Genomic DNA, 23,263 nt, shown 5'->3' on the forward strand with positions numbered 1-23,263 from the left:
CTGACCTAACCAAAAATAATGAAGAAAACAAAGAATACTAAGGTCAGGGCGTGACAATAACAGTTTCAGCTGTGCTAACATAATTTCAAAATAGTTTTCTAATGATCAATTAGCCTTTTAAAATGATAAACTTTGATTAGCTTACACAACGTGCCATTGGAACACAGGAGTGATGGTTACTGATAATGGGCCTCTGTATGCCTATGTAAATATTCCATAAAAAATCAGTTTCCAGCTACAATAGTCATTTACAATATTAACAATTTTTACACTGTATTTCTGATCTATTTGATGTTATTTTAATGGACAGAAAATCTGCTTTTCTTTAAAAAATAAGGACATTTCTAAGTGACCCCAAACTTTCGAACGGTAGTGTATATATATAAAAAAATCTGTCTACAGACACAAACATAACACAATTTGAAGTCAAATAGGGTAGAGTCTTACAGGTATTGGAAACAACATTGGCTGTGGATACGGTGGGAAAATGGGGTCTGAGCAAGTGTGATGTCATTAATGTTTGTGGAACTGTAAGTAAATGTTAGTTTGTATGTTTTTTGTTTACAAAAATAAGCAAAAAATTGAAATCTAATTATACAGAAAAGTGGCTTTAGCAGCAGATACGTAGGTAGAGAAGGTAGAGAGGAGGGAGTGAAAGGATGATAACTTCTGGAGGACCTTTCCTCCATTTTCGCTTAGCTGCTTGCAGCCCTGTTCCATAAGCTCACCATGATTCACTCAGCCATGGAGAAGGAGGTCCGAGCCGGCCGGGAGGAAAGGGGACAGTGCGAATCATAGGATGTGGAAAGGGAGGCGAGTAGGATAGAAGAGGAGAAGGGAGTGGGAGAGCGAGAGCGAGAGCGAGAGCGAAGATTGATACGGCGCATGACCATCTGGGTAGGGGCTAAGTGGGTAGGGTTGGAGGAGAGAGAGACAGAAAAGTAAACAAAGTAGTGATCAGAGACCTGGAGGGAGGTTGCACTGAGATTAGTAGGCGAACAGCCTCTAGTAAAGATGCGGTCAAGCGTATTGCCTGCCTTGTGAGTGGGAGGGGACTGGGAAATGGTGAGGTCAAAAGAGTCAAGGAGGGGAAAGAAAGAGGTAGAAATAAATTAATTGAAGGAAGATGTCGGGAGGTTGAAGTCGCCCAGTACAAAGAGCAGTGAACCATCATCAGGAAATGAGCTTATCAAGTTGTCAAACTCGTTGAGGAACTCTAAGTGCACCCAGTGGGTGATAGATGAAAACAATGTTCATCTTGAGTGGACAAGTGACAGTATGGATTTCAAATGAGATGCACAGGTGAGTGAGGGAGAAAAGAGTGGACCTGTGCCACCACCGCGATGACCAGATGCTATTGGACTATGAGATAACACGTAGTCAGATGAAGAGAGAGCAGCTGGAGTAGCAGTGTTCTCTTGGGTGATCCATGTCTCCATCTGGGCCAAAATGTCTCGGGACTGAAGGGCAGCATCGGCTGAGATGAACTTGGCATTCTTGACTGCAGATCGACAGTTCCAAATGTTGCTGGAGACCAAGCCTTGCTTGAAATTGAAGGTAAAACTTTACAAATGTTGTTTATGTTTTGTTCGCTGGAGACATTTATAACTAATGGCGCCGTCTTCTCTTTCCACAGATCAACTCGGCAGAACCGTCTTAGTTTTGGCTACGAGACCACCGCTGAGAAAACAGGGGAGACTGAAGCACTAACTGTAATTGCTAATTGCCTAGCAGAGGGGAAGAGTACACTTCCCACTACTAATTGACTAGGAGAGGAGAAGCCACTGCCCCTCCAATACAGCCACTGATTACGAAAACAACAACAGTAACAAATTGCCCTGCCCCCTAATCCTGGTTGATGTGTCAACTGCAAGTTATGAGCTCTCAGCAGTTCAAACACCAAGTAGGCTACTGGGAAGACAGATGGTACTTAAAGTAGATGGCCCTAGCAAGCAAAAAGACAGTACTAGACAACAACAAATTAAGACAAAAATTATACTAACAGTATCACTCCTGGAGATATCAGGAGTCCTCTGGCTATAGACCGAAGCACCTCCTCTTTGAAGAAACTTGAGCAATTGATGTAGACATAATATGAGTCACAGCACCAATGTAGGAAGTGGAAGGGGTGAAAGCAGAGGTGGTTCGGTGAACTATAGTCAGGTGACCTTGTGTGACATTTCGACCTGAAGGCACCTAGGAGTCAGCTCAGTTGGCTAATGCAGTCACGAGTCAAGCAGACAACCAGGTTCACTATCTGGTCAGTTACAGCAGTTAAACCAAGGAGCTGAGCAAAGACAGAGTAGAGTACAAGAGGGGGAAAAGATCCATCCACAAACTACATTTGTTCAGAGTCCAGACTTCAGACATGATGAAGTCTCCTGTTCTTTGCAGGGAAAGATGGTTTCATAGAGATAGCCAGGCCTACATCATAGCCTACATCTATTATATTTATGTTATCTTGAATTCTATGGACAGTTTGCTGTACCACATGGATCATTAGGCAAATGTGTTCTGTAAATAGCTCACAGCCATTACATACAGGTCTATTACCTAGCTAGGCCTATATTACTTCAGGTATTCATGTTTCATCAATGAAATGCTTTGTTACTTTGCAACAACATACATGTGGTAACTTTATTGAGAGTCCTCTTGTTTAAATAATAAATAGTTATCAATAGTTTTGGTATTTGAACTATCAAATGTGCAATCCTTGTGCATAGTTTTAATGCTGCACAGGACAATATCCTACAAAGTGCATTGCAATGCTCTGCTAGACTGCCGAAAGACCAACCCACTCCGCCTCACCAACAGTTTACCCAAAAGCATTTTAACGCCCTCGCTGACCCCCAACAGATGTCGAGCTTGACTTTTACGGCACACGCTGCACCCTTCTTTTCGCAGAAGTGACCTAAACCCAAGTTTACATTTGATTCTATTCAACCCAGTGCCGGGTATTAGCCTACACTTACGGGAAGTGTGATGAAGGAGCAGTTACTTTTTTGAGATTGGATACTAGAAGCGGTAGTAGCCAAATTACAGTATTTATTGAGGGAAGCTCATGGCGGCTGTGAGTGTGAGTAGCGGTAGTAGTGACACATCTAGCACCGGCGAAGAGGAGAGGATGAGGCGGTTGTTTCTGACTTGCGACGGCGACGGTGATGGATACATCAACAGGTAGGCTATTTATTAACTACAAGGTGGATTTAGAATTCAATGTTACCTATTGTCCATACATCTAACGTTAGCTACGAGCTGAAATTATTACAATTTATTTAGCTGCGATTCTTTGCTTTAGTTTTGTAATATAAACTAATTTCATTTTCCGGTGAGTTCAGTAGCGAACAATTTCTCAGATTTTGTTTTGACCGCTTCGAAAACATACCTCGGTATTCGAAATATGCTCAGGCTCGACAACTGGCAAAGGCAAAACAAAACATCTGCATGCCATGGCGTTTGGCTTGAGGTTTTGAAAGTTCGCTAGCTACTCAAATTTCCGTTTGACGATGGAAATGTTGCAACAGTAATCTAGCTAGATGAAACTAGACCCCCAGACAGTAGACCACTGACTAGCTCCAGAATAGAATAAACTGTTGACCAATAACATACTGTACTTCTTATTATGTGACCAACAATATCATAATAATTACCATCCAGTTTTTAGCTTGTTACAAGAAAATGTATCGATGCTCATGTTCTAATAGCTTATGCACTAATGCTGTTCATTACTGCTTTCCCGCGGCCCCATGTTTATTGACGAGGCCTTAGCCTACATACTGTAAATAAACACCAACCCTCCAACGCCGATCACAGCAACTGGTTTTGATGCAGCACCCAAAGACACATCAAGATGGCATGAGCCAGTCAAGATCACAGAGAAAACTCCTGAGCACAGGGAACTGAAATTGAACATTTGCCCATACCTCGGGATAAGAATCTAGGCCTATTCCTGTCCTAACATAGTCTTCTGAGTGTGAGTTATGGTGGCAGTAAGTTATTAAGTTACAGCTTACACAGCGATATGAGTTATAATCACAGTGGTGGTCTCTAATTATAAGATGTTTATAAACTCTGAAGTGTTGATTGTTCTTGTTAGTAAATAAAGTAGGCCTGCTGAAGGCTATACACAAGCAGAGTGAGCAGTGAGGAAAAGTAAAACATGCAGGAGAGGAGCTAGAGCTTAAGAGTATTGGCACTTTTGACTCAACTCAAACACATCTGTTCTTCTGTTTTTACAGGGAAACCCATGGTTTGCTTAGCCACTTGAGATACTATTTGTTGCCTAGAATGCACTGTATAAAATGGATTTGTTGCCTCTGTAAGGCATTAAAGGTGACAAAATGAACCATGCATACAAACCCTTAGACATGAAACTGTTTTATTTTTTATTTTTTACTTGCTATATTGTATTTACTTCGCCACCATGGCCTTTTTTATATTTTTATTTATTTATATATATATTTTGTTTGCCTTCACCTCCCTTATCTCACCTCACTTGCTCACATTGTATATAGACTTATTTTCACTGTATTATTGACTGTATGTTTGTTTTACTCCATGTGTAACTATGTGTTGTTGTATGTGTCGAACTGCTTTGCTTTATCTTGGCCAGGTCGCAATTGTAAATGAGAACGTGTTCTCAATTTGCCTACCTGGTTAAATAAAGGTGAAATAAAAAAAAATGAAACTGATGAATAAGATATCCATTGTGCTAAATAACTATAGCTTGAAGGGCATACAGGGATCAAATCCCCTGTCTAGGGGAATATATTTTGCCTGACACGAATTGTGTGCTTTTCAACTTCATCTAAGAAACCCATTTAGCCCCTCTAAACCTTTCCTAATACTACTTTTAACTTCTTTGAGAAGTGAAGCACATTTCTCAGGCTGGTGCCCTGGTTAATGTATCAGAAATTCAGGTTAGTGCTGAAACTAGTACACCACTCTTCAGACAATTGAAAACCATTCTCTTCCTCTCTCTCCCTCTCCTTTTCCCTCTGCCTTTCTTTCCTTCTCTATCTTATGTCCTTCTCTCCCTTTCTTTTTCTATCTCCCTCTCTCCTGTTAGGAATGACCTGCTGATGGTGTGCAGACAGCTAAACATGGAGGAGTCTGTGGCAGAGATCATGGGCCAGCTGGGAGCGGATGAGCGAGGCAAGATCTCCTTCGAGGACTTCACCCGCTGCCGCATGCAGCTGGTCAACGAGATCCGCAAGGAAGAGGGCGAGCTCTCCCAACGCTCCCAGGACTCTGAAACTAGGAAGCTCAGGGAACACATCGCCTCTTGGCCAACCAGCAGCGAGAACAGCCTGGGTGAGTTTGGAGATAGCCAATCACGATTAGGCACTATTGGAAACGGTATTGTTGAACAAGAGACGGCAACTAATCACAGCTGCCTACAAGCATAAAACCAACTAAGAACAGGCAACACCAAACAACTAAACCTAACATCCAACAACTAACCACAAACTACCACTTACTCTTATACCACAGTCATTAACCATAAACAACTGACACCAAACCTCTAACAACCACAACATAACCTGCATGACTGAGGCTAGGGTTTTTAGCTTTGTTGCTAGCCTAAACCTTCAGTGACCTTTGTTTTAATTGTTCCTGGAACATCAGGGAGTGCTCATTATTGTGTAATGAAATGAGAGCATAATGACCAGGAATGTTTACCTCAAGCCCATTCACAAACATGGGCCATTTATAGTGACTAATTCAATCAGCCTAACTCGACCCACTTTACATGTGCATGAAACCACTTCAAAAGTAATCCACAGAGTACAAAAAATTTAAATCTACTTGCACAGGGAAGCAATAAGGCATGCAGAAAAATATGTAGACTGAGGTTCTTTTAAATCAGATCTGGTTGGGAGTGTAAACCCTTGACAGTGTTTATTAGTTATGAGTTACTACCTGTTTAGTTTTGATTTATTACATGTGTCCCCTAGGGGCCCTGTCAGGGGCCAGAGAGAGCTGGGAGTACGACTCTGGGGCCAGGGACCTCCAGAGTCCAGACATACAGCCTCGGCAAACACAGACCCAGCAGCAGCCAGCCATCCTCCAGAAGGTCCTGGAACCGCCTGGGACTGTCCTAGAACAGCAGGCTGCCCTTCATATGCTCCTGTCTCAGACCAGCGCCCGCTGTGTCCCCCTGGGGGGAAATTACCTGGAGCTGGCCAACACAGTGAGTATGCCTCTGGTGACGCTGGTAGTGCTGGTGGTAGCATTGCATTGTATTGATTCCTGGTATGTTTCCTTTAGAATTTTCTTGTGAGCCACCCAATGAGCAAATTAGGCCTAGTTGTTTCTAGTCACAAGCCATTCTCCGGCCCAGTACAAATTGGCTGCCAGTGCCACCCACCATTTGGTAAACCCTGATATAGGACATAACGGTAAGATCAGGGAGTATCAGCTGACTACTTAGCCTCTGAGTTATGAGATCTTTATTACGGCCAATGATGAAGGAATGAGTATGTAATGAATGGTGGTCTGAAGAAATTGGAATTCCAGAACAGACAACAGTGTTTATGTAAGCTGTCCTGGCACCTCCAACCCTCATACTCAGTGTAGTAGGTAACACACAGAACCCTGAGAAGTGTTGTCATGCTGTGTGAAAGTTGAACCATTGAAAATAAATATAATCTCCTACTGGGAAGGGACTCGCTGTATAAAAGGGGGGGAATGAATTAAGGGTAGGTGTAGTAAGCCTGGTATTGCTCTAGAGGGCAGTGCTGCTCATGATAACGCAATTTTCTCACATTCTCCTCTCCTGTTTATAGTAACCACCTGCCTGTATGGCTTGACATCATGGTACCCCCTGTTTATGATTAGGAGAGGGTAATTCTAGAGCTGTGCATAAGACTGGGCAACGTAGCCATTCATCTATAATGAGGATTTCTCAATTCCAGAAGTGAATTTAATTTAAGATTACTTCCTGGATTGATTAAGTTGAAATTACATTTATTCTAACTGTGACACCATCCCTGTGTCTTTACTCTTCAGCAAGATAACTTGTCAAATCCACAGAACTCTTTTGACTATAGAAACACAGTGGTGTATCGCAATACATTTTCTGCTTGGTCCGGGTAAGGATTCCAACTCTCAGGTCGGGTGCCATGCGGTGGGTGTAGCTGGTGCATGGAACCTCCCGCACCTCAAACTCAAATATCTCCAATCCAAAGTTAAATCTAGAATTGGCTTCCTATTTCGCAACAAAGCATCCTTCACTCATGCTGCCAAACATACCCTCGTAAAACTGACCATCCTACCGATCCTTGACTTCGGCGATGTCATTTACAAAATAGCCTCCAATACCCTACTCAATAAATTGGATGCAGTCTATCACAGTGCCATCTGTTTTGTCACCAAAGCCCCATATACTACCCACCACTGTGACCTGTACGCTCTCGTTGGCTGGCCCTCGCTTCATACTCGTCGCCAAACCCACTGGCTCCAGGTCATCTACAAGACCCTGCTAGGTAAAGTCCCCCCTTATCTCAGCTCGCTAGTCACCATAGCAGCACCCACCTGTAGCACGCGCTTCAGCAGGTATATCTCTCTGGTCACCCCCAAAGCGAATTCCTCCTTTGGCCGCCTCTCCTTCCAGTTCTCTGCTGCCAATGACTGGAACGAACTACAAAAATCCCTGAAACTGGAAACACTTATCTCCCTCACTAGCTTTAAGCACCAGCTGTCAGAGCAGCTCACAGATTACTGCACCTGTACATAGCCCATCTATAATTTAGACAACTACCTCATCCCCCTACTGTATTTATTTATTTATTTTGCTCCTTTGCACCCCATTATTTCTATTTCTACTTTGCACATTCTTCCATGCAAATCTACCATTCCAGTGTTTTACTTGCTATATTGTAGTCAGGCGCAGGAGAGCAGAGATTAGTGAACAAAGAAGCACTTTACTGAGGCAATAGTAAGAACAGAACGCAACTGCGTCACAAAAACAAATGCCCAAAGAACAAGTGAGGCAGCACAAAGTACAACAACCAAGTACAAAGTACCGGCTGCCACAAATCACGGGTACAAATAAAACCCGGCGCAACCCAGCCGGGTGCGTGCCAATCTAGACAATTAACAATACCCCACACAGACATGGAGGGAACAGAGGGCGAAATACACATAGTAATCATGAGGAGATGTAAACCAGGTGTGTGGAAAACAAGACAAAACAAATGGAAAAAATTGCCACCCGAACAAGGAGAGGGACCAACATCGGCGGAAGTCGTGACATCGGGGCTCTCCTTGTCACTTAGCTTTGAGGAGTATCATCATAGGGGTATCAGCATAATCTCCATCACCTTACCTGAGCAGTGCTCACACCATCACACCCCTTCATTAATGCATCCATATTTATTATGAATCATATGGGGCAGTCTCATGAGCTGCCATGTCCCCTTCCTATATCAGCTTTCAGGGCTGGGCGTCCTTATGGACCCACATAAATCATTTAGTGGTTTATTACTGAGATTAACATCATGACACCGTCTCTGTGTAGATTAGCACAGGCACCGGAGAGAATGTGAGGTTGAACGTTATCAGTTGTCAGTGACAGAGCGTGATGTTTGTGTCTGAGTGAGAAAGTGTAGTCACTAGTCACCCCCCCCCCACACACACGCAATTAGAAGCCCCACTTTAGGGGCTTGTCCTGCCGGCACTGCTATATACAGCCGTTTCGATTACAGCCCTAATGGAACATCTGGTTGCTGACACAGGGAGGATGTGTAACTATCAATGCTTTGGTTGTCTGTAGGTCGACCTGGGACATTATGGACGTGTTCGTGTCATGTTTTTGGATGTTTTCAGACTAGGGAGAACGTACAGAATGGATGCTATGTAGCCAATGATTTTATTTTCATGCCAGGGTTGGTCCTTTTTTATATATGTTTATGAAAGGCCTTCATGTAAAAGGTCCAAATGTGTGATTTAGGATAAGTTTTAACTTCCTTCATGCACTCACATAGACCATGTGACTTGTTAGTATGTGGAGGCCTTGTATTATGTTCTGTCGTTGAAGGCCATTTATTAATATTAAGAGATGGTTTTATACATCAGCTGATGAGTCCAGAGTGAATCCTTAATTTTCTCCTGTGTGAATAGAAGTGCGTGTGCGTGCACGTGCATGCGTGGCGTACGTGAGAGTGAGTGAATGTTTATGTGCATCAGTCAGCGTCGTGTATAGCAGAGAATACATTGCCTTCCCTGGTTGAATAGAATCCCATGCCCCCTCACCCAACACTCATTACCTAACTTCTTCTCCCTCTACACTTAGCAAACAACATTGTGTTTTGAGGGAAATAATGTGTACGTCATTAAGAAACTTAATTCCTGGGTTTGCAGATTGCTTTCTATTGCAGCTAGAGTTCATTCACACTCCTATTCATTAGCTGGTATTTTATTGGCTAGTTAGGGGGAATTAAGGGAATGCTGTTACCTTGTTGGCTGAAGCCAGCATCCAACAAGGGCTGTAAAGGCAGATTAACACTGTCAATGGAATCATTGGACACATGCAGCGGACGTAAACAGATTATACAATGAGGATGGTATATCACTGTCAATGGGAATTTCTGACCGTATTGAACTGAAACCTAAACTTTTCAAATCCCTTTTTTATTTGGACAGCTCTGTGCACTTTGACCCCGAAAGAGGACTCTCTTTCTGAACAGTCTCAGACCCTGTTTGAGTACTTGCACCCTTCTTTCTTTCCTTGTGGTAGTCTGTTGGGGTTTGGATAAGTTGCTATTATTCCAACCACGTCTGTGTCTCTGTGATAACTGCAAGGGAGGAAGGAAAGGAGAATTTGTAGGCCTAAGTATTGGGACAGGGCCCTGATTTGATTCATGATTACTCGTTGCAGTTGTCTTTAGCCTGAGGGCTGAGCTTCTTTCGGGCCTAGCTGCCTCATAGGTTAAACAAAGAAATCCCACACTATACCATTCTTAAATACACCGTGTGGCCTTGTAATATATTTTCTAGCCCTCCGGTAAATACTTTACTGTGGTGGGTTGTCTCAGTTGAGCACATCTTGATATTCCTCTCCCTCTTTTGAGGAAGTACATATGTACTGGAGCACTCAAGTGTTGTTGCCTTTCAGCCAAGCTCTTTCCATCACCACTCCTGATTGTATAAAGGTTGGCTTCGAGGGTACTCTAGATTGAAAACCTGGCCAATATGCTGAGCCCAGCACACACAGGCCCATCTCGTTAGTGTTGGGACGCATGCCTCCTCTCTCCCTCATTCTCTCTCTCTCATACACCATCTAATCATCCCTAACATACATGTTCCCCGGGATTGCAGGCATGATTCATGCCTGTAACACACACATGACATGCTCACATGGATGCGCACACACAGTTAAGTGCCATCTCATCAGCGCTGCTGGGATACACTCGCTGATCACACCCATGATTCATGCCTCACACACACAAACACACACACAGTTTAGTGCCATCTCATTATTGGGCTCATTAACCGTTGACCCACCAATCACTCAGCCCAGAGGGCCCACTGCATTCAGCAACTTTTATGCTAGTCGATTGTCGATTTCGAAACGCTCAAGTAGTTCACTCTATCTTCATGCAACCTTAGATTGGCCTTGAAAATCAAGATTCCTTGAGTCAAATGGTTGTGACACTTGATTATTGCAAAGTGAGATAAATGTTTCTTGGTTTCTTGAAAACAGTGGTTGCTACCTGAGATGGCTTGGGGTTTCAATCTCATAGTGGGTAATGCTTTAATACGTGATTCAAAGAGATGTTTTGCTCTGTAATGCTGTCCGCCCATACACACCCACACACACACACTCACACTTGTTCCTCCACCATTACATTAAATCCCATTCTCCTTGAATACTGTATACTGGCAGCGGCAGCACTAGTATATAACCTCCCATTCATGAGAAGGCCACTGTCATTTATTAATTCCATTCATATGTAGCATGCTCTAGTACTTTACAACTTAATGTATGGTAAGCTAAAGCCACAGGTTGCAACCATACAGGCTGAAATAGGCTATCCATAGTCAGATCTCTCTTTACACTAGTGTTTTGCAAGACACTTTTGTCTGATCTAAATTACATGCCACTTACAGTGGCTTGCGAAAGTGTTCACCCCCCTTGGCATTTTTCCTATTTTGTTGTATATATATATATCATGTGACACTTAGATTGCACACAGGTGGACTTTATTTAGCTAATTATGTGACTTCTGAAGGTAATTGGTTGCACCAGATCTTATTTAGGGGCTTCATAGCAAAGGGGGTGAATACATATGCATGCAACACTTTTCAGTTTGTAATTTTTTTTTTAAGTATTTTTTTTCACTTCACCAATTTGGACTATTTTGTGTATGTTCATGACATGAAATCTATTTAAATTACCGGTTGTAATGCAACAAAATAGGAAAAACGCTAAGGGGGATGAATACTTTTGCAAGGCACTGTACAGTATATAGACCTGTTTAAACAGCCTCTATATGACAGTTTCTCTTTAAGGATCATACATGTGTAATATTCCCACTGGTGTGGATGGTGAGGTTTTGTCCATAGCGGAAGTGCCGAGCTTGCTGTATCTTTCTCACTACTGGTCTCCATCTGGTGTCTCAGTATGAAATCCTCCTATGATATGACACCAGGGCATCAGCCAAGCCCCAAAATAGAGTAAAGTAATCCTAATACATTAATATACAGTTACCAATGGATCGTGTCTAGACATCCAAGACAGCATAAAGACAAATTAATATAAAGTACCAGTCAAAAGTTTGTACACACCTACTCATTATTTTTAATTTTTTAAAATTTGTTTTACTATTTTCTACATTGTAGAATAATAGTGAAGACATCAAAACTATGAAATAACATAAATGGAATCATGTAGTAACCAAAAAAGTGTTAAACAAATCTAAATATATTTGATATTCTTCAATTTTTATTTTATTTTATTTAACCTTTATTTAACCAGGAAGGGCTCACTGATTTTTCAAGAGCGTCCTGGCCAATAACCCAACACACCTCCAGGATGTATAAGGGCTATTTGATCAAGAACGAGAGTGATGGAGTGCTGCATCAGATGACCTGGCCTCCACAATCACCTGACCTCAACCCAATTGAGATGGTTTGGGATGAGTTGGACCGCAGAGTGAAGGAAAAGCAGCCAACAAGTGCTCAGCATATGTGGGAACTCCTTCAAGACTGTTGGAAAAGCGTCCCAGGTAAAGCTAGTTGAGAGAATGCCAAGAGTGTGCAGAGATGTTTATCAAGGCAAAGGGTGGCTACTTTGAAGAATATAAAATATATTTTGATTTAACCCCTTTTTCTTGGTTACTACATGATTCCATATGTGTTATTGCATAGTTTTGATGTCTTCACTATTAATCTAAAATGTAGAATATAGTAAAAATAAGGAAAAACCCTTGAATGAGTAGGTGTGTCCAAACTTTTGACTGGTACTGTATGTTAGTTAACTATGCAGTGTTTGATGAGTGTAGGGAGGAGGACGTGTATTTTGACAAAATGAGCTTACGGAGGGAACAGTGTTTTTACCAGAGGAAGAGAAGTGCTTGGAGGATGAGGGGAGGAGGAGCGGTCATGCTGAGAGGATGGAGACACAGCCGAGCGGTCTTGCCACATGTTAATGGAGGAGGGGAAGGAAGACGGGGAGAGGAATAGGTAGAGGGGTAGGCAGGGGAGGAAGATACACAGTCACCAGGGGAATGATCCAGAACAGGAATGTGCATCCCGAGCCTCCTGTTTCTTCTCTTGCCTCAGGGAACGCACACACACGCGCACACACACACACACACACACACACACACACACACACACACACACACACACACACACACACACACACACACACACACACACACACACACACACACACACACACACACACACACACACACACACACACACACACACACACACACACAATCCCTTTTCCACACCAGCCTTGGTTCATGTCTTGTTTGATGTTTGTGAGTTGCGAGTTGTAAGCTAGCCTGGCTAGTGGTCTTACAAAGCCTGTTCCCCCATTTTTACCATCCTCCCAAAGAGCACTCAAGTTTCTACATAGCCTACCCAGTATGAATCCAGACACAGGCAGGCTGATACATGGCACATGTATCAGTCTGAAGCAGCTTGGTTATTCTGGCGCCTCTGTTTAAGTCTCCATCAGCACTATGTGGTATAAAGCTGTAATGGATGACTTATATGTGCCTTAGATGGCTCTTTAAAAAGCACAAGCCTCAGCCATTCCTAAGCAGGCACTAATCCTGATCTTAGCATCGATCACAGGGAAGCTCTCTGCCATCTATCTCTCTGTGTGCTGTATGTCACTGCATGTGAGTAATTGTATTTACCCATTACTTGATGACAATAATTACTTTTGTCCAGGCATTAAGCCCAGAGGTCAGCCTCAACTTGACCTCTGGCATTCAATGAGCCAGAGAGTAGAAATTACATGGCCCACTCTTCCTGGATTGGTAAATTTATTTATCATTGTGAAATGTCAAAGGGAAAACATTAAATTCCCCTAAGTACAAAAAGTAATTAAGTTAGACTTTAAGCTGTGGAACGTCCACAGGATAGTAGTACAATAAAGCTATCCTTCTCAGTCACTTCTTTCAAAATGGCAGATGTTGTTTTGACCTTACAGCTGAGCTGAGGAAGAGCTGAATCAATTTGTGCCTAACTCATGGTCAAAATCGCACAATTAATAGACGTGTCCAGTTGTGGATGTCATAACCAGTTGTGACAGGTGTTATGTCAGTCTTATAGCAGCATTATGTCTTCCTGCTTTAGTGGGAGTTTTTCAATAGATCATACACTGTTATTAAAAGCCTTTACTCAGCAGGTAGAGAAAGAATGGCACCACCAGCCTGGCCCTTAGCCAGTCCTTCCTCTATGGGGGCTAGCTGCTGCACTGTTTGGATAAGTGTCTGTATCTCTGGATAGCCCTAAACCCATAGCCCCCCTTGTGTGCTGGGCTAGCCTTATCGCTATCTGCCCTCAAACCTTAGCCCTCCCTGTGTGCAAGGCTAGGCCTATCGATATCTGCCGACAACTCCTAGCCCTCCTTGTGTGCTAGTTCTGCTAGCTTTATTGCTATCTGCCCTGCAGTTGATTTGATTTCACACGCAAGCAAGTTGGGTTTCACTGTGTCACTGACTCTGTACCTCTCCCAGTGCCACTCCTCTTTTATCTACCTCTTGGAAAAGTGCCCAGAAAAGCATTAGCGAATCTCCAATACATCTGCCCAGCCAGCACCACTGCACTGCACAGACACTGTCCTCCAAGGTGTTAGCTGTGATGTGTTGGCCTAGTTTGAAGTTGTAATGGCTCTTTTGAAATAACATGTGGGTGTTGGAAGGCTGTTGAGGGGACTGTGTGTTAGTGATGAGGTAAGTAAAGCTTAAGAGGTGACGGGACAGGAGGATGAAAGAGATGGATGGTATTTTTGTGGGGAAAGTCTCTAGGTCATGTCAGCCCTGTAGCATAGAGCTGGGTTGCCAGGTTGGAGTGGATATAGCTAGAGACCAGACCAGAGACCACTGCATAGGCAGTGGGTCTTGGATATCTATGTGGGCGAGGGGAGAGGATGTTGGCTGTTTTACACTGCTGTGTAGATTGGATGAGTAACATGCAATCTATCTTCAGGGATGGCTCTCATTTTAGTCTGGTTAGAGAATCGCTTTCTGTTTGGGCATATTTTATTACATACTCAGCTGTATTTTGGGGCTCACGAGTGGCGCAGCGGTCTAAGGCACTGCATCTCAGTGCTCAAGGCGTTACTACAGACCCTGGTTCGATTCCAGGCTGTATCACAACCGGCCGTGATTGGGAGTCCCATAGGGCGGCGCACAATTGGCCCAACGTTGTCCGGGTTAGGGTTTGGCCGGAGTAGGCCGTCATTTGTAAATAAGAATTTGTTCTTAACTGACTTGCCTAGTTAAATAAAGGTTAAATAAAATAAAAAATACATTTAAATTGTCTACCTACATGCTGTACTATATTGCTTTACATTGTTCTGGGAGATTGTATTTCCATGTTGTGTAGTGATTGGTATGTGAGCTTTCTTCCACTACTAACCTGTTGGTCTGCACTAGTAACAGCCAAGTGTCATTATGTGAACACATTATTTCTATCTGCCTAGAAAACTTCTCAGGAAAAAGAGAACATTTTGAGGAAAGAAGGGGTCTATTCTCCATATCATTGTTCTCATTTAATTTTCACTGGGCAGGGAGAGAGGGAGACGGACTAGACTACACACTTCATAACATTTCTTTGAGTCTCAATTAGAAAGTAAACCAGCTCCCAATGTACCGCTTCATGAATCATACATGCAGGTCTTTTCACAGGGCCAGAGCAGTTCTGTCTAAACCTAGCCCAGCAGCACCTCTGATATACTCTGAGTACAGAGTTTATCGTTTTGTCTCCTGCTACAGCTCATCTTCCCAATTTGTCTCATGCTGTTTGAATTCTTTTCATTTTATTTTAATATCGTCCTCTCAGAATATCAACGTGGTTTCAACACAGTTCTTTTTTGACCCCCTAGTGAAATAAACGGGAGGACATTAGCCGGGGAATTTATAACATTTGCAATGAAATATTAATTTCTGTTTGATGCTGTGGTGAAGCTTTGTGCTAAATGATGACAGTTTTAAGTATTTATACTGCCTTGCTTTGAAGTATTACTATTGACTCTGAATTCAGTGATCAGGGCATTGTGAGTTAAAATTATTGTTGGATCATTTTCTAATTTGCATGGCAAGTAAGGGAGAGTTCCAATTAGGGGAATATGCCAGTGTGTGTGTGTGTGTGTGTGTGTGTTTCCCCTCTTCATTCTGTTCTTTGTGTGTTTGCATGCTGATGAGCAGTGTCCAGCTTGGGGAGCAGCGTGATTTGTAGCTGAGCTGAAAGGTCAGGATCATCCAAGTGCTTCCTAACATCCCTGCTGTGAGTGAGCACGTCTAAATTAGATTATTGTGATGCTCCTGACGCTCCTGCTGTGTCCATCCACATCTTTGTGTGTGTGTGTGTATGCTACTCTGCTATGTGGTCTCCTTGGCACCTTGGTTGTTCCTTTATTGTGGCTTCCTGTTACATCACGTCATATAAAAATCCAACCAATATCAATAGGGGGAGCTAGGGCTGGGCGATATGACGATATATATATCCTGTGACGATAGATGTTTTTCTATCGTTTCATATTATGCTCTATTTTATTTCGTTGTGTCGCAAATCACACTCTTTACGGCAATGTTTTTCGTCAATTGGACGTCGCTTTGCATTCTTCCACATGTGCCATGTGGAAGGATATTTGCAACACAAACAAACATGGAGGAGCACAGAGACACGTTGTTCGTTGTTACGATCGTTGATGGCAGGATCGGACCAAGGTGCAGCGTGGTAGGCGTACATTTTAATTTATTAAATGAACACCGAAAAAACAACAAATACAAAACGAAACGTAACGTCTAGTAGGGCTAAACATCGCAGTACCAACAACAAGATCCCACAAACTACAGGTGGAAAAAGGCTGCCTAAGTATGATCCCCAATCAGAGACAACGATAGACAGCTGCCTCTGATTGGGAACCATACCCGGCCAACAAAGAAATAGAAAACATAGATTGCCCACCCTAGTCACACCCTGACCTAACCAAATAGAGAATTAAAAGGATCTCTAAGGTCAGGGCGTGAAACTCGTACCTAAAAGAGGGGCTACTTTGGTCATATGGACTTGGTTTGGTTATGAAAAGTCTGACACAGACCATAAAACCGTCCTCTGCAAAATATGCCGCAGGCCGGTCCCGACAACAGGCTCAAACACCACTAACCTCTTTTACCACCTACGCAAGAATCAAGTGAAACAGTATGGAGAGAGTAAACGGATGAGACCCAAAAAAGTACAGTTGAGTGCTCAAAACAAACCACCATCTCAGACGTTGCAAGAGGCCTTTGCCCTCGCCACACCATATGCCAAAGAATCACGAAGATGGAAGGAGATAACAGCTGTCTTTGCATATGTACAGTGAGGGGGAAAAGTATTTGATCCCCTGCTGATTTTGTACGTTTGCCCACTGACAAAGAAATGATCAGTCTATCATTTTAATGATAGGTTTATTTGAACAGTGAGAGACAGAATAACAAAAAAAAAATCCAGAAAAACGCATGTCAAAAATGTTATAAATTGATTTGCATTTTAATGAGGGAAATAAGTATTTGACCACCTCTCAATCAGAAAGATTTCTGCCTCCCAGGTGTCTTTTATACAGGTAACGAGCTGAGATTAGGAGCACACTCTTAAAGGGAGTGCTCCTAATCTCAGCTTGTTACCTGTATAAAAGACACCTGTCCACAGAAGCAATCAATCAATCAGATTCCAAACTCTCCACCATGGCCAAGACCAAAGAGCTCTCCAAGGATGTCAGGGACAAGATTGTAGACCTACACAAGGCTGGAATGGGCTACAAGACCATCGCCAAGCAGCTTGGTGAGAAGGTGACAACAGTTGGTGCGATTATTCGCAAATGGAAGAAACACAAAAGAACTGTCAATCTCCCTCGGCCTGGGGCTCCATGCAAGATCTCACCTCGTGGAGTTGCAATGATCATGAGAACGGTGAGGAATCAGCCCAGAACTACACGGGAGGATCTTGTCAATGATCTCAAGGCAGCTGGGACCATAGTCACCAAGAAAACAATTGGTAATACACTACGCCGTGAAGGACTGAAATCCTGCAGCGTCCGCAAGGTCCCCTTGCTCAAGAAAGCACATATACATGCCCATCTGAAGTTTGCCAATGAACATCTGAATGATTCAGAGGACAACTGGGTGAAAGTGTTGTGGTCAGATGAGACCAAAATGGAGCTCTTTGGCATCAACTCAACTCGCCATGTTTGGAGGAGGAGGAATGCTGTCTATGACCCCAAGAACACCATCCCCACCGTTAAACATGGAGGTGGAAACATTATGCTTTGGGGGTGTTTTTCTGCTAACGGGACAGGACAACTTCACCGCATCAAAGGGACGATGGATGAGGCCATGTACCGTCAAATCTTGGGTGAGGACCTCCTTCCCTCAGCCAGGGCATTGAAAATGGGTCGTGGATGGGTATTCCAGCATGACAATGACCCAAAACACACGGCCAAGGCAACAAAGGAGTGGCTCAAGAAGAAGCACATTAAGGTCCTGGAGTGGCCTAGCCAGTCTCCATACCTTAATCCCATAGAAAATCTGTGGAGGGAGCTGAAGGTTCGAGTTGCCAAACGTCAGCCTCAAAACCTTAATGACTTGGAGAAGATCTGCAAGGAGGAGTGTGACAAAATCCCTCCTGAGATGTGTGCGAGCCTGGTGGCCAACTACAAGAAACGTCTGACCTATGTGATTGCCAACAAGGGTTTTGCCACTAAGTCATGTTTTGCAGAGGGGTCAAATACTTATTTCCCTCATTAAAATGCAAATCAATTTATAACAGTTTTGACATGCGTTTTCTGGATTTTTTTGTTGTTATTCTGTCTGTCACTGTTCAAATAAACCTACCATTAAAATGATAGACTGATCATTTCTTTGTCAGTGGGCAAACGTATAAAATCAGCAGGGGATCAAATACTTTTTTCCCTCACTGTAAGTTGTAACGGCATGGCCCCAATTTTCACGGGCGAGAAACGTGGGTTTCGGGAGTTGGTGCTATACACTCGACCCAAGGTACCAAATGCAAATTGGTGTGACACGTATTAATGCAAAAATAACATGCAAAACAGGCAAGCCCCCCCCCCAAAATAAAAAGTAATTATATATATATACTGTATATATATATATATTTTTTAGGCCTATATTTATTTTGTTTGCAACTATGGTGTTTTCTATTTACCTTTTTAGATTTTATTCATTAATATTTTATATTTTTTTACATGCTTAATTGAAGATTTGCACAAAGGTTCTAAATAAAAGGAGAAATAATCAAATATGAGTAAGTACCTTTTATTTGTTGAGTATAATACAAAATGTAATAAGAAGTAGGCCTTTTACATGTGGTCATTTTATATAAACTATTTATTTATTACAGAAAATGTGCTATATCGTGATATATGTATCGTTATCGTGACATGAAATGACCTATATCGGGATATGAGATTTTGGCCATATCGCCCAGCCCTAGGGGGAGCTGTTGATCCTTTTTTTCCATTCAAAGCGGTGGGCAAGAGGTGGTCATTCTACCAATTAAAAAAATCCTTAAGTGACTGCCTTTCCCCTTGTCAATTTAGACTAATTCAGATAGGTTAGATTATCATCCATCATTGAACCAAGTAGTCAAATATGCATTACTGGTTGCTCTAAACACTGGTCATCAATATATTAATAAAGTGCTCCAATCTGTTCATATTTAATGAGGCCTGAACGAGCCGCTAATGAACTGGTCTACTAGTACGCTCTACACACTAAAATTAAGATACGAAAGTAGCCACAATGTCAGAAGTGCACTTTAATAGCTTGAACAGCCTCAGAGAAGAGATGAGGGGAATGTTCTGGAACAGTGTAATTTCTAGAGCTTCATGGAGGAAAAGAGGAGAGGGAGGGGGGGAAAAAGACTGGATGCACTCTGTTGAACATACACTACATGGCCAAAGTATATGAACACTTGCTTGTCGAACATCTCATTCCAAAATCATGGACATTAATATGGAGGTCGGCCCCCTTTGCTGCTATAACAGCCTCCACTCTTTTGGAAGGCTTTCCACTAGATGTTGGAACATTGCTGCGGGGACTTGCTTTCATTCAGCCACGAGCATTAGGGAGGTCGGGCCCTGATGTTGGCCGATTAAGCTAGGCTCGCAGGACTGGGCCTCCCCAAACTGTTGCCACAAAGTTGAAGCACAGAATCGTCTAGAATGTCATTGTATGCTGTAGCGTTAAGATTTCCCTTCACTGGAACTAAGGGGCCTAGCTCGAACCATGAAAAACAGACCCAGACCATTATTCCTCCTCCACCAAACTTTACAGTTGGCACTATACATGGGGGGCAGGTAGCGTTCTCCTGGCATCTGCCAAACCCAGATTTGTCCATCAGATGGTGATGCGTAATTCATCACTCCAGTGAATGCGTTTCCACTGCTTTAGAGTCAAACGGCGGGCGAGCTTTACACCACTCCAGCTGACGCTTGGCATTGCGCTTGTGTACAGCTGCTCGGCCATGGAAACTTATTTAATGAAGCTCCTGACAAGTAGTTTTTGTGGTGACGTTGCATCTAGAGGCAGTTTGGAACTCGGTAGTCAGTGTTGCAACCGATGATCGAGAATTTTTACAAGCTACGCACTTCAGCGCTAGGCAGTCCGATTCTGTGAGCTTGTGTTGCCTACCACTTTGCGGCTGAGCCGTTATTGCTCCTAGACGTCTCCACAAAAACAGCACTTACAGTTGACCCGGGCAGCTCTAACTGAAATTTGACAATCTGACTTGTTGGAAAGGTGGCATCCTATGACCGTACAACGTTGAAAGTCACTGAGCTCTTCAGTAATGCAATTCTACTGCCAATGTTTGTTTATGGAGATTGCATGGCTGTGTGCTCAATTTTATACACCTGTCAGCAACGGTTGTGGCTGAAATAGCCAAATCCACTCATTTGCAGGGGTGTCCACATCCTTTTGGCCATTTAGTGCTGGGGCAGTCGGACACAGTCTTTTGTGTGAGTGCTGGCCTGAGTTTAGCTAAAAGAAACTGCCAAAAGCTGTGAAAGAGAAACTCCTACAACTGGAGGGAGGGGGAGCCATAGAGGGAGGGGGAGCCATAGAGGGAGGGGGAGCCATAGAGGGAGGTGGCGCCATAGAGGGAGGGGGAGCCATAGAGGGAGGTGGAGCCATAGAGGGAGGGGGAGCCATAGAGGGAGGGGGAGCCATAGAGGGAGGTGGCGCCATAGAGGGAGGGGGAGCCATAGAGGGAGGTGGAGCCATAGAGGGAGGGGGAGCCATAGAGGGAGGTGGCGCCATAGAGGGAGGGGGAGCCATAGAGGGAGGTGGAGCCATAGAGAGAGGGGGAGCCATAGAGGGAGGGGGGGCCATAGAGGGAGGGGGAGCCATAAAGGGAGGGGGAGCCATAGAGGGAGGGACAAGCAGAGGGAGGGAGGGAGGGACAAGCAGAGAGAGGGAGGGAGGGACCCGACAGGCAAACTGCAATCTGACAGGCAGCCAACATGCAGAGACGCTGACACACTGGGGAACGCCCCCTGCTACACACACACACACACTGAGCCTGGCCCCGGCGAGTTCTCTCCACACACACTCTGGCCGCGGTGGCAGTGCGTGGAGATGACCAGGGGGAGTGGCACGGAGAAGGCGAGCCAGCTAGGAGAGACTCCTGCAGTTTTCCTCAGATACACTCAGGAATGGTTTGCCTGAGGGGCAGCAGGGGAGCTACTGATTTAACAGATAACGGATCATGGAACATGTGCCGGTGTCTGTAACTGTGCACCTCTGAATGGTGTGTGTGAGCGTGTTTATGTGTGTGTGGGTGTGTATATACCTCCACCTTTGGTCAGTCTGTGTGTGTGTTCACTCTGATCACGGTGTGGAATAAGGGTATTTTCTGAATGAAGATGGCTGGCCACGGCAGCCAGTGGAAACTGGAGACGACAAGCAGCTGAAGACAAGGAACTAAGGGACTGCTTTTTTCTTTCGTCCCTTTTCGTCCTTCCCTTCGTCCGTCTCTCCTTCTTCTTCACCATCAGGAGGGGGCGAGCCCTGCAATCTTAATCTGTTTGGAGAGTTTGGGAAAATCATGAACTCTTCCGGAGCAGTTGGGAAATTTGGGAGTGAATCCCAGATCGAAGGGGGCAAGGTAAGATGAGTTATCTTTATTTCTAAACAGTTTGGGTTGGAAGTGGTCACTCATGTCTTTTAGGGTTTCTGTGAAATCTGGTTGTCACTCATTTCTAGGTTATTTCAAGGTTTGGACTAGAGGTAGGTCTTCTTTCTTATAGCCCAAGCAAGTTGGCTGTCATTTCTGGAAGGTTTCAGTCAGAGCTGTCAGTCTGTCTTTAATCCCCCTATAAACACTTTTGCCTTCCATGTGGGCAGCGCACGGCTCACTGAGTCTCAAGGCAGCGAGTTGACAGAACATCTGAGTCATCTGGGCTAGTTCTCTATCCCCCTTCTCTCTTCCCTGCCGTCCCCCCTGCCTGCAGCATATTAAATCCTGGTGGGGGGGAAGTTCGGTTTAGGCTAAATACTTCTCAAAGTGGGGGAGGATAGGGGGAAGTGAATTTGGATCAAATGCTTCGGGTGTATTAAGCTCCACACAGAGAAAATAAAATATTAGCTTGCTTGCTAACTAGCACCCTGTTTTCTCTCGCTGTCTTTCCCTTTGACTCTGTAGAACAAGCATAAAACAAACTGCTTGACCGGTTTGGAAGACTTTAAACTTTTCCAAGGGTTTTTGAGAGGTGGATAGTAAGCAAGCTCTGACTGTTAGTGAAAGCTCTTCTACAGAACCAAGTGTGTGTTTCAAGGTCTTCGTGGCCCCTTTCCCTTCCTAAGGCGTCAGCATGCTTCACTTCGGCTGGCGGCTAGCCGAAGACGTCTAGGCGAACTGAAGGAGTGTGCTCGTATACTCCCTTAAAAGACCTTTGCTTGAAAAACAAGATAAAAGCAGCAATTGTGCTGTTTGTCCATTTTGAGACGTCGTAGCTAGTATACACTTCCTCAAAATAGTCTGAATTAATCTAAGATAACTAAAGAAATCGGTCGTTCATGCATGTTGTACTGCTTTGCTTTATCTTGGCCAGGTCGCAGTAAACGAGAACTCGTTCTCAACTGGCCTACCTGGTTAAATAAAGGTGAGAAAAAAAAGAAAAACAATCATTGACGTTTTTGCAGAAGAGTTCTAAGTAGCACGATTTTACATCTAACTAAGATGTCTGGTGCAGTATTTCTCAATGAAAAAGGGGCGTAGACTTCGGCTCCCGAACTTCGCCTGGCCTCGAGAATTTTTTGTGTGCCCGAACAGCTGAAAAAACCCTTACTGTGGACGATGTGGGGGTATGCGATGCGCCTTTACCCCCACATCGTCCACAGATCACAAGTCCAAAACATCACAAAATGTTGTCATCATATGTGCACAAACTCTTCCGAACTGTTTTGGCTGGGAGGATGCGGACGCCTTTACCCCCACATCATCCACAGATGAGAACTGTTAAAACTCCCAGAGAGTCACAATGGCTTTCTGTTTTTGTGACTCTCCCAGAGAG

The 23,263-nt window shown here is 43.8% G+C and overlaps 1 protein-coding gene across 5 annotated transcripts in view; it reads left to right on the plus strand.

Annotated features, from left to right (window-relative positions):
• The first annotated feature begins 2,854 nt into the window (after positions 1-2,854).
• LOC139552342 (colorectal mutant cancer protein-like) overlaps positions 2,855-23,263 on the plus strand; it is a 136,785-nt gene continuing 116,376 nt past the window's right edge. For 2 of the 5 annotated variants that reach the window (XM_071363979.1, XM_071363977.1), the window contains exons 1-3: positions 2,855-3,177; positions 5,069-5,313; positions 5,958-6,193. In XM_071363979.1, coding sequence (XP_071220080.1) covers positions 3,062-3,177; positions 5,069-5,313; positions 5,958-6,193 — 597 coding nt within the window. In that variant the 5' untranslated portion in view covers positions 2,855-3,061. Of the gene's footprint in view, positions 3,178-5,068; positions 5,314-5,957; positions 6,194-21,246; positions 21,856-23,263 lie in introns of those variants that run through there. The other 3 variants (XM_071363981.1, XM_071363978.1, XM_071363982.1) reach the window with 2 other exon arrangements.

The sequence above is a fragment of the Salvelinus alpinus genome, chromosome 24, assembly GCF_045679555.1.
Source record: "Salvelinus alpinus chromosome 24, SLU_Salpinus.1, whole genome shotgun sequence".
Taxonomy (NCBI): domain Eukaryota; kingdom Metazoa; phylum Chordata; class Actinopteri; order Salmoniformes; family Salmonidae; genus Salvelinus; species Salvelinus alpinus.